The sequence below is a fragment of the Muscardinus avellanarius genome (assembly GCF_963383645.1).
Source record: "Muscardinus avellanarius genome assembly, chromosome: 4".
In the NCBI taxonomy this organism is placed as follows: Eukaryota; Metazoa; Chordata; class Mammalia; order Rodentia; family Gliridae; genus Muscardinus; species Muscardinus avellanarius.
The window spans coordinates 36107142-36119304 of record NC_137789.1 but is presented as its reverse complement, the minus strand read 5'-3'; the positions used below and the strand labels follow the sequence as shown (position 1 = coordinate 36119304).

The window sequence follows — 12163 nt, the reverse complement described above, 5'->3', positions numbered from 1 at the left end:
AAGAACTTGATTTTTACCTACAGGCATCTTCTCCAAATGCACTTTGGCTTAAAATACCTAATAGAGTAAGTCGTGTAAGGGCTCAACGACCCCATCTGGACCTTAGTTCTAGGGTTTGCTACTTTAGTATTTTTTAGTCACACACACACACACACACACACACACACACACACACACACACACAGAGGACACACATGCACACAAATATACTGTTTTTTAATTATAGCTAAGGTTTTAGAATTTCAATTGGTCCACCCATATGGTCGTAATAGAATAATTTTTATATCTCCCCATTTAAACATGCATATATTTAAATAAACATAAATATATTTAAATAAATAAAACACATTTGAAGAAATACATGCATATGTTTAGATATGCATATATATGAATAATAATATAATGAATAAATGGTAAATATATAATAGATAACATATTTAGCACATATATACAAATAGGACACAGAATTTACTGTATTAGCTTTCTATTGTAGTATAATAAATATGATAAAGCTAGCAACTGAAAACGGTATTTATTAGCTCACAGTTTTGAGGATCACAAGCCTAGCACAGTGGGTAGCATTTCTTCTTAGAGTATCAAATAGGCCAAATGAAGATGCTGATCGGGCTAAATTTTTGTCTGGCGACTGAGAAATAATAAAGGTTTTTTTTTTTTTTTTTTTTTTTTTTTTTTTTTGGTGGTACTGGGATTCCTGGAAGCCCTTCTACCTCCAGGCTACACTCCCAGACCTATTTTTACATTTTTATTTGGAAACAGGGTCTCCTAAGCCAGTGCGCGCGGCTGGCTTCGAACCTGCGCGATCCTCCTGTCTCTGCCTCCCAAGCGCGGGGATTACAAGCGTGCGCCACCACGCCCGGCTATTTTTAAAGTATTTTTAAAGTGCTGCAGGGTCACTCAGGTGGATGGTGGAATCTGGTCCCTTGCAGTTATAGGCCTCCGGCCCCTGCTGTCTGGATACCTGCCAGTGAGGCGGTGGCTTTCCTCAGATCTTTCCCACAGGCCCCTCTGTCTTCAAGACAGCAAAGGCACATTGACTCCTTCTTTTGTTTCAAATCAAGAAAGCACCGCGCTTTTAAAGGATTTATGTGGTTATGCTGGGGACACTCAAATAATCTTCCCATCTCTAAGCCAACTGATTAGTTATCTTAATTACACCTGCAAAATATTCTTTGCCATGTAAAGTCACATAATCGTGGAGGGCATCTCAAAATTCTGCCTACTTCACTTTGTATAGACCTTCACTGTTATGCAGATTCAGTTTTTAGGTTGCATAACATGACACATCGTTGGAACATTAAACATGAGTCACCATAAGGCATCATATTTAGGTTAAAATACTTCATTGTGGATGTGACACAAAGATCTTGTGGTGCTAAAAAAATAAATTTACTTTTTAAATATGCCGATAAGTGTTTTGTATGATGGAACACTTAAAATTCAGGCTATAAAGGGCTACTATAAATAGTATCTCAATAGCTATGATAAACAGTATATTATCAAGAATGCTTTGAGTCTATCAGATAACAATGAGCAGGATATCTCCCCGATGCATATTATTAATGGTGGTCTTCATTGTACACTAATGATGCAAACTCAGACTTTAGAACTTAAAGGTACCGGAGATCATCTGCCCTCCTCCACCTGCCTTCTCATAGATGATGAGCCAGAGACTCAGAGAGGGGATGTGACTCAGAGAAGGCCAGACAGCCAGCTAGTTTGTGGTGGAGGCTAGCCTAGAATACATGCTTTCTGATTCCTTATCTGATAATAATGATAATAATAACAGCAACAACAGTGCCATTAGTTGAAGACATTCTAAGTATCAGACACTCTTCTAAGCACTTAAAATGTTTATTTTCCTTAATTCTCACAAAAAATCCTAATGGATCCACAGCATTGTTATCATTATCATTTCACCATTTGAGAAAACTGAGTCACAGAGAGGACAATTTGCTGAGCATCACCCAGCCTGTAAATACGCAGTAGAGAAGCATTTGACCTCCTCCTTGTGTTCTGCTCTTCCCGCCTCAGCAGGCTGCTGCTAACGGGGCCATTAGAGTTAGCATCGTGCCGTCTCATGGACAGCTGAACACAAGCTACCTGTGTAGTTATGCTGACAACAAATTAATAGAATAGCAGGGAATCCGAAGTGTGGCAACTGCACAAATTCTGGTTCTGCTGCTTACCATGAGGCTTTGGGAAAACATACCATCTAGTGGGGCCCTTAGATGCTGCATCTATACAGAGATTGTTAGTCGTTATAAAAATACACATGGGTAAAGCCGTATGTAAGCACAAGGACTGCATGCTCACTGACAAGTGGTGCTTGGCTCTCGTTGTCCAGTAATAACAGATTTTCAAGTCTCTTTTGCTTGATAGAGTTGGACGTTAAATTAAAAAAACAAGAGATCTCTGGCATTGGGAAGACTGTACCCAGAGATCTTTCAGATGCTCCCGTCCTTCCTAAGTCACACGTTTCCTATAGGCTGTCTTCATTCCACATGTCAGACGCCATCAAAGTATCCCTCATTCAGTGAATGTTTTTCGTAAGGATGCTGTTCACAGGAAGCTACATGGAAAAGTTCAGCCCTTGCTGTGCTCCCTCACACCAGCCTACCACCCTCTGATGCCTCCAGTTCACACCTGGGGGGAAAATTAATCACTTTTGATGTAGTCATTTGATGATCATTTTGAAATAAAATCACAAATATTAAAATCACGGATGTTAAGGTCTACTCTGTGTGCTCATCTCTTTTTTTAACATTTCCTTTTATTTTATATGCTTTTGTGTTTCTTATATATTGATTGATTTAATGATGGTGATGTTTTTTAGGCTCTATTGAACCATATACTAGGTTTGTCTGATTTTGTGTGTATATAATTGTGTGTGTGTGTGTGTGTGTGTGTGTGTGTGTGTGTGTGTGGTACTGGGAATCAAACCCAGGGGCATTCTGCCTCCGAGCTACACCCCCAGCCCTAGTTTTTTCTTTATTTTTGAAACAAGGTCTCACTGAATTGTGAAGGGCCTCACTAAGTGGCTGAGGCTGTCAGTGAACCACGATCCTCCAGTCTCAGCCTCCCAAATGCTGGGATTACAAGCATTTGCCACAAAACCCAGCTTGTAAATAATTTATCATATCACTCCATACCCTGTATTTTTGAAAACTGGAAGTCAGTCCTAAAAACTTGACTAGAAATAGGTTGTATATTTTTTACTAAACCAACTTGATAGGCAATACTGTGTATTTTACATAAGAAGGTACATATTATGGCCCTTATTATTAACACTACTAAGTTTGATCACTTGATTAAGATGGTTATAACCAGGTCTCTCATGTTAAAGTTTGTTTTTTTTTTTTCTTCTTTAACAGCTAGAACTAATTTGTAGAATAATTATTTGGTTCGTATAAATATCATTTTCTCACTTTTTTCATCTAACCTTCTATTGATGAGTCTTGCTTAAATAATATATTTTATTCAGATTGCAAATTGGTAATTTTTAAATCTTTTATTCCTTTTACATTTTTTAACTAACATTCCTCGATATATAAGAGCTTTTCCTCATCATGGGGGAATGCATTGTGTTTTCTTACAATTCATATCAGTACAACATGTTTGCTATTCGTTATCTAATGTTACCATCCCTTAGAGTGGTAGGTCAGTCATAACTTATATTTTGTATATATTCTTAAAGCACTTTGATGTACATTAAAGTTTAAGGTATGGATTGAATGAAATTTAAAGCAGTGTTCCAAAGTGGTGAGAAAATGTAAGAGGCTCAGTGAAAAAATATTTCATCAAGGCACTAGCACCAACAGCATTTATGGACTGAAAAGGAGCTAGTACTGGCCACCAAAAGAGCTTACCATCTGGTTGTATCCCAAAAGCTAATGACATGCACAGAAGATGTGGATAAATATTTAGTCCTAACAAAAAAGAAATGAATACAAAGCTGGCCTCCGCCCTGCTTCCGTTTTGGTAGTCTCTCAATTCCACATCCCAACATGGAAGGCCCCTTCTTGTCTACTTCACTCCCCATTACTCCTTTATGAGCTTCGGGCGCCTCCCCAGGTGCACCTGGTCATCCCTGTCTACATCGTTCTCCTTGTCTACACTGTTCTCCTTGCCCAGGTCACTCTTCTCTCTCCTCCTAAGTCTGCTAGTTTTTTAAGTCTAGGCTCAAACCCCACCCTTGCATGGAGAGCCCTCTTCCCTGACCTCTATCTCCTTTGTATAGCCTTCATTCCATTCTATGATCGGTCATGCCACAAAAACAGATTTTCTTATGAAACTTAATGCTAGAATTTTAGTATTTCTCACCATATGTTCTTATAATTCTTTTACTATGACAAAAATAAAGCAGGAAAAAGGCATAAATCAGCCTGGCATTTAAATATTACAATAAAACAAAATGGTAGGCATACATTAACCTGGCATTTAGCTATTACAACCAAGGACAGAGCTTATTCTATTTTCCCTAGGTTGAACCTCTTTGTTTCTAACAATTGGAACACTGTTTTAAATGGAAATAAGACAATGGCATTTTTGTGTTGCTCAAAGATTTTTTATCTCACCCAACAAGACGTTGTTTCAGATTGTTTTAAAAATTGGTTCTGTCTCCTTAATAGGAACACTGCGTGTTGTGTGGTTATTTTCATCTGAGGACCTCAGAGGGTTGCCTGATGCTTTTTATTGCCAGAGAATGGCGGCCACCATGTGATGCTATCTGATTTCTGTCTCTGCAGAAGCAGGAGGTAAAAAACTACGAAGCACCGTCCAGAGGAGTACCGAAACAGGCCTGGCAGTGGAGATGAGGAACTGGATGACCCGACAGGCCAGCCGGGAATCTACAGATGGCAGCATGAACAGCTACAGCTCAGAAGGAAAGTGAGTGAGGCCAGTGGTGCTGCGTGTCTCCCACGCCTTGCCAGAGCCCATCTCCTCTGGCTGTCTCTGCCTTGACAAGAGCAAACTCACTCGCTCTAGAGAGCGATTTTAATTTCACTGGCTGATTTCCTGTGAAGAGAACCTACTCTGCCTGCCACTGAGCAATGTGACATGTCTGGCTTTTTATATCAAAGGAAATAGGTTTGGAGATAAAGTGTTTGGCTTTGATGACAAGATGCTTTGTGACTCTCCTATTACATGCCAATAAAATACTTTCCCTCATTTGAAATAGTATATAAAAGCAAAGAAATGATAAGCAGTCAGGCCATACAATTAGACAGTGCCTATTTTTAAAAGTATTGCTATGTTTAAGAGTTATTATTAAAAGAATAGAGCGTACTGAAAAATAATTCAATGTAAAATGATTCCATTTCATATAAGTAAATTCTATGAAATATAATAGCCCCAAAGAAATGCATCAGAAAAGTTGGTGCACCTTTTTTTATGTACTTATGTGTAGCTGTCCTTTGTATCAGCTGTCCCTGAGATATTTTTAAGGTAGTTGTAGATTGTGTAGCCCTATCACCAACAAATTAATGGTAACAACAGCTACAGGTCTGTAAATGGGGCTATAAAGAATTTTAATAGAGGTAAACAGGATTTACTGATCTCACTCTGCTATTACCATAGAAACATTAGATGCTGAGGCAGGTGTGTAGCCAGTTCACAAATGTGTTAGTGATATGCTCTAAGGATAATTTGTCTAACAGGGTTACATAAACACAAGAGATGTACATGGTTTACATAACTTTATTAGTAGGGTTATAAGAGATGCTTATGTAAACAGACTAAAACATTCCTAATAACTGAATATTTGGAAGCTAACTCAATTTGGAAATTGAGGTGAAAAGAAAGAGATATATCTGATGTACATCATGAGAATCTAAAAATAAATGGAGAATCAAGTGAAAAAGAAATATTTGAGGACTAATAGTTGTGAAGCACTATGAAAAGCACATCTATAGATATAAAAGTGTTTAAACTATGTTCCTGCCGGGCATGATGGCACACACTTGTAATCCCAGTATTTGGGAGGCTGAGACAGGAGGATCATGGTTCAAGGACAGCCTCAGCTACTACTTAGGCCCTTTGCAACTCAGTGAGAGACCTTGTTTCAAAATAAAAAATAGGTCTGGGGGTATTCCTCATTCCATCCCCAATACTGCAAAAACAAACAAACAAACAAACAAATAAACAAACTATGTTCCCTACTCCAGATGCTGAAGTCTTATTGGAGAAATGGGATGAATTCTTATAAATAATTTTAACCCATCTCACCTTCTAATGTCCAAAGCGCTTTGCTGAACGCAGAGGATAGAAGTCATACAAGGGAGTCTGTAGCAGGGTTTAAGTCCATGGGCTTTGGAATTATGTCGACCTGGGTTCTCATCTAGTGTTTTGGTACTATGGAACCTTGAGCAAGTTATTCATTTTTCTAAGCTTTATTTATTTATTTATATTTGTTTATTTATTTTTGGTGGTACTGGGGTTCCTGGAAGCCCTTCTACCTCCGGGCTACACTCCCAGACCTATTTTTTTAATATTTTTTATTTGGAAATAGAGTCTCTTAAGCCAGCATGGCTGGCTTTGAACCTGCGCGATCCTCCTGTCTCTGCCTCCGAAGCGTGGGGATTACAAGTGTGCGCCACCATGCCCGGCACTAAGCTTTATTTTAATAAGCTGGACTTAATAAGTATTTATTGGGTGCTTAACATATTCTAGGCATGGTTCTAGGAGGTCAAATACAACAGTGAACAAAACAGACAAAAACCCCTACTTTTATCAAATTCAGTCAAATAGAGAAGATTGATGTTAAGAAAAATTGTTTAAATTGATGTAGTAAAATATCTAGTAGATTAGCTAATATAAGTGTTAAAGAGAAAAAGTAAAGCAAGGAAGAGAGATGAGAGAGAATAGGGTGGGTAGAGTTTTATGCAGGGTAGAAAAGGAAAAGGACACATTCAGAACAAAGTTAGTGAGCAGTTGGCCGTTTGAGGGAAGACCATTTCAGGTGAAACTGTTCTGAGGCCCTGGAACAGGAGCTTGCCTGGCATCAGCAGTCTGAGGGTGGCCCTGTGGAGAGAGGACAGCAGTTAAAAGACCAGCTATTAAAGTGTGGGAGGGGACTGGACAGCTTAAATGGTCTTTACATATTGTAAGGACTTCACTTTAATCCTGAGTGGGATGAGAAGTCATAGGAGCATCTTGAGCAGAGGACTGACATGGCCTAACTTCAGTGTCAGCACATCAGTCTGATACTGTGGGAGAGGGGGAAAGACCATTCAGAAGACTGTTGCAGAAAAGCAGAAGAGAGGTCATGGTGCCTTGGGCCAGAGTAGTTGCACTGGTGAGTTCAGATTTCAGACTTACTTCGACAGTAAAACAGATGAGCTTTATTGATGTATTTGATGTAGGTATGAAATACAGTACATTAGCTTGCCAGAGCTGCCAGAGCAAAATCAAGACCCAGCCATCCACAGATTTGGGTGGTGCTGAGGTCTCTCTCTTTAAGCTTTCATGTGGCCTTTTCTCTTCACACACTGTCTCTTCCTTTTCTTTTTTTTTTATTTTTATTTTTTGGTGGTACTGGGGGTAGAACCCAGGGGCTTTCTACCTCTGGGCTACACTCCCAGACCTATTTTTTAATATTATATTTAGAAACAGGGTCTCACTAAGTTGCTGAGAGCCTCACTAAGTAGCTGAGGCTGGCTTCGAACCTGTGCGATCCTCCTGTCTCAGCCTCCCAAGTGCGGGGATTACAAGTGTGTGCCACCACGCCTGGCTCTTCCTCTTCTTATAAGGATACCAATCATTGGATTAGGGCCCTGGCCTTATGACCTCATTTAACCCTATCTTGTGTAAAGGCCCAATTTCCAAATGCATCACATTGGTAGTTAGGACTTCAATGTATAAATTTGGAGAGGACACAAGTCAGTCTCTAACAAAGAGGAAGAAATAAAGATGAGTCCACAGCTGAACAACTGGAAGAATAAAGTGACTGCATATTGAGATGGGAAGGACCAGAGTTTGATTTTTCTGTTTGCTTGAAGGGGGTTAGGAAGTTAGTTTTGAACAAGTTAAGCTTCAAGCACCTATTAAATATCCAAGAAGATATATGTAGTCTAAACAGTTGGGATCCTGGTTTGTGGCCCAAGTGGGATGTCCACCCTGGAGATGTGAGTGTAGGCAACGGCAGCCTAGGTAACATAAGACTGGGTGAGGTCACCAAGGCAATTCAGACAGCAGAGAAGATGAAGGCCAAAGGGTCAAGCGCCAGTAGTTGGTGGTGGAAGTAGTGGGGAGATTAAGGCTGAGTGGCAGATGAGCAAAGAGGAAGACTAGAAGCCTAGGGGCTCCAGGAGGCAGAGTGAGTCGGTGTTTCAGGAGGGAAGTGTCTATCATCTGTTGACTTCAATGATGACTAATATTAACAGTCGGATTTACTACTGCTGTCCATAGTAACTTTGATCTGAGAAGTTTTGGTGGAGTGGTGAAAATTCAAAATCAGAGTCAAGTTTCAAACTAGAATGAAAGGAAAGAAAGTGGAGACAATACCAAGTGACTTTTTCAAGAAATTTCAAGTAAAAGAATGGGGTGGTAGAAGGAAGTGGGGTCAGTGAAAGGATTTTATTTTATTGTATTTTTTTTTGTAAGATGAAAGAAACAACAGTGTGTTAGTGTATCATATGTTGAAGGGAATGATCCAGACATTTCTGCCTTTATAAAAGGGATACTTAATGGAATCTATCTTGTAGTGAAGCTGAGAGGATGGGAAAGCTTGTCACAATATAAATTCTTAACACATACTGAGTGTCACTGATGGAGCAAGAGAGAGAAAGACATGAGCAGAAGCTGCCGTGTGGCGGGACAAGAGCTTCTGGTGACATGCATGGCTGCTAGAGAATACAGAACAAGGGCCATGGGGAGTGGAGGAGAGTGTTGGGACCCAATAACCGCCTGTGGCAAAGTAATGTAGTAACTGTTCTGCCATGTTAAGGAGGCTCAGGGGAAGTTAGACTTCCTGAAAGTAAGTAGGGATTGAGGATTTAATCCCATACATTATTTTCCCCTCAGTCTGATCTTCCCTGGTGTCCGCCTGGCCTCTGACAGCCAGTTCAGCGATTTCCTGGATGGCCTTGGCCCGGCTCAGCTGGTGGGACGCCAGACCTTGGCAACTCCCGCCATGGGTAAGAATTTCTGTGACATTATTTCTTTTGGATTATTGAAAATTACATTCTCTATATTTCATATGTAATCTTCAACAATATTATCAGCAGTAATAGACTATCTTATTTTTTGTCAATAAAATCTTTATTTTTTTCCTATTGTAATTTTTTATGAATCTTAAAGGAAGACACCATTGGCAAAAACTGTTACTTATTCCAATTCAAAAAAAATATACAGGAAGAGATGTTAAACCAAGGGTTTGTTTGGGCAAAGCATTTCTCTTCCTGTGTGTGTGTATAGTAAGGTGTGTTTGTCTCCACATCACACCCTATTAGGTGACATCCAGGTTGGAATGATGGACAAAAAGGGACAGTTGGAGGTGGAAATCATTCGGGCCCGTGGCCTTGTTGTAAAACCAGGTTCGAAGACACTGCCAGGTAAAAACAGAAGAGATTTTTTTTCTATTATTGTCCATGGTCCATAGATAAAATTTAGAGACTACATTTTGTTGCTGAAAACATAGTTTTTAATTAGTCAAGGCTATTAATAGGCCAGTGTGAGGCTATTGTAGTTGTGTATTTGTCCTCAATAATCATTCAATAAGGGCAATATGGTGGGGATAAGTTGTTAAATAAATACATATGCAGCATAAATTACCACAAAATAAAAAACACTACCCTTAGATGATTTATTTTATCAAAATATATACATAAGAAGTACTTTTTTCTTGTTAGATGGTGTTTTCTGTTATTTTTTAGTTGATTCAGAGCTTCCAAATTCTCTTTAGGCATCCTTAGTGCTCTGGGTTTAGAATAAAAATAGATATAGGCCCCCATAGTAATGTAATCCTACGTATGCTGAATATTCTAATTATAAGACTTTTCCTTCCTGCTGTATATCAAGAAAGAGAGGCCCTATTATAGCATTATGCCACATACTTTGCACTGAAGTGTCATTATAATTTAAGGTGCTTGAAGCCTTGGAAGATGGCACAAGGACCCCAGAGGCATTATGCAGTCCTCATTTGATCCTGTGTATAAACAATTGCTGAGAATTTTTAAACGTGGTGTCTAGCCTCAGCACCTCTACAAACAGACTTGTAATTTTGAATCTTTTCGCTTGTCTGTCCTTGCAGAAATTTTAAAATAATAGTATGCATTGTAATGGTGATTAAGACAGTGGTGTCTATGAAAGTCCTTCACTCTGCCATAAAGAATATGAACATTATTTTCATGAAATGTCTGTCAGATGAATTTTAAGCCATAGAATTTACAATTAACTGCCTCTTCCTAGCTAATCTGAACATATCACATCAAACTCCACCCTATCTTGTACCCACAGCACCATCAAAAAATAAATGCCTTTGATGAGTGATGTATGGGGATAGGTGGGTAAAGCAATATAGTTTCAAATGTGCTTAACTATTTCCATTACTGGCAAATTAAAGACTAAGACATCAATTTTGGCTATTGTTAGAAGCATTTCACCTTATTTACTTCATTGTTTAAATCTGTATAAACTCAGCAGATAGTCAACATCCCCTGAACCTCTTGCAGTGCAGACAGTTATCCACTGCTTGTTGAGTGACTTTGACCTAAGGTTGCAAGGCTGGTGACCATGAGTCAATGCCAGCCCTCGCAGTCGTGCATGAGACCATCACAGATGTCGCGTGGGAGTTGGGTGGCCCATGGCCACAGTGCATCACCTAATCCACTCTCCTTTCCTTCCCAAGCACCCTATGTAAAGGTGTATCTATTAGATAATGGAGTCTGCATAGCCAAAAAGAAAACAAAAGTGGCAAGAAAAACGCTGGAACCTCTTTACCAGCAGCTGTTATCTTTTGAAGAGAGTCCCCAAGGAAAGGTTTTGCAGGTATTTACTTAACTGCTGATGCTTTATATAAGAAAGCATTTTCATGGAGTCACACCTTGTATCCAGTATCTTTTATGTCAGCTTCTCTTATATCCCAAATAGCTGAGACTCTTGGAGAACTTCAAAGCAGTAACCTGTGATCGAGAACAATACACACTGTTGTTCCCTTAAGGTGAATCACAGGCCTGAAATCCCCCTTCACACAACAGCGCCAGCTTCCCCAACTGCTGGGACCTTAACACCACAGCTGTTTCCCTAATGTGATTTTGGACTCTAGTAAAGGCAACTATACCATTAATCAAATACAACTATTTTAACTTGATGTTGGAACATTAACTGAGTGTATTTTAGTATTATGTATTTGTATACGTGTGGTACTAGGGATTGAACCCAGAGGCCTTCCACCTCTGAGCTATACTCCTAGCCCTGGTTTCATTTGGAAACAGGGTCTCACTAGATTTCCAAGAGCCTTGCCAAGTTTCTAAGGCTGGCTTTGAACCTGCAATCCTCCCGTCTCAGCCTCCCAAGTACCTGAGTTAAAAGCATGTGCCACCACACCCAGCTTGTATTTTAGTATCTTAATGTATCTTAAAGATTTTTGTTAAGCATTCCATTATTCTGACATTACTCTCTATTTTCCCAACAGATCATCGTCTGGGGAGATTACGGCCGTATGGATCACAAATCCTTTATGGGAGTGGCCCAGATTCTTTTAGATGAACTGGAGCTATCCAATATGGTGATCGGATGGTTCAAACTTTTCCCCCCTTCCTCCCTAGTAGATCCAACCTTGGCACCTCTGACGAGAAGAGCTTCCCAGTCGTCTCTGGAAAGTTCAACAGGACCTTCTTACTCTCGTTCATAGCAGCTGTAAAACTATTGTCACAGCAACCAGCGTTACAAAAGGAAAAATAAAAAATAAAAGAAAAATCCCCCACAGGTCGCCGACCCTGGTAACACTGCATGCTTAATGTTGTGTCTTCTGAGCCTGTTTCTAGGGATACAAAGCGATCCTGTGTTCTCAGAGGAAGCAGCACACATTGTGCCCTAACGAGGCCCTCAGGTGAAGGAGCAGAGCGATGAAGGGCTAGCCGATGGTTTGGAGTTCAGTGACAACCAAGCTTTGGTCCAATCTGAAGCCATGGATTAATTCCAA

The 12163-nt window shown here is 39.8% G+C and overlaps 1 protein-coding gene across 28 annotated transcripts in view; it reads left to right on the top strand.

Annotated features, from left to right (window-relative positions):
• RIMS2 (regulating synaptic membrane exocytosis 2) overlaps nucleotides 1-11872 on the top strand; it is a gene marked incomplete at both ends in the record, with an annotated part of 576294 nt that extends 564422 nt beyond the window's left edge. For all 28 annotated transcript variants that reach the window (XM_080694165.1, XM_080694185.1, XM_080694162.1 and 25 more), the window contains 5 exons: nucleotides 4767-4908; nucleotides 9043-9155; nucleotides 9471-9572; nucleotides 10868-11007; nucleotides 11654-11872. In XM_080694165.1, the coding sequence (XP_080550291.1) occupies nucleotides 4767-4908; nucleotides 9043-9155; nucleotides 9471-9572; nucleotides 10868-11007; nucleotides 11654-11872 (716 nt within the window). The remainder of the gene's footprint in view (nucleotides 1-4766; nucleotides 4909-9042; nucleotides 9156-9470; nucleotides 9573-10867; nucleotides 11008-11653) is intronic.
• Between the last annotated feature and the right edge of the window lie 291 nt (nucleotides 11873-12163).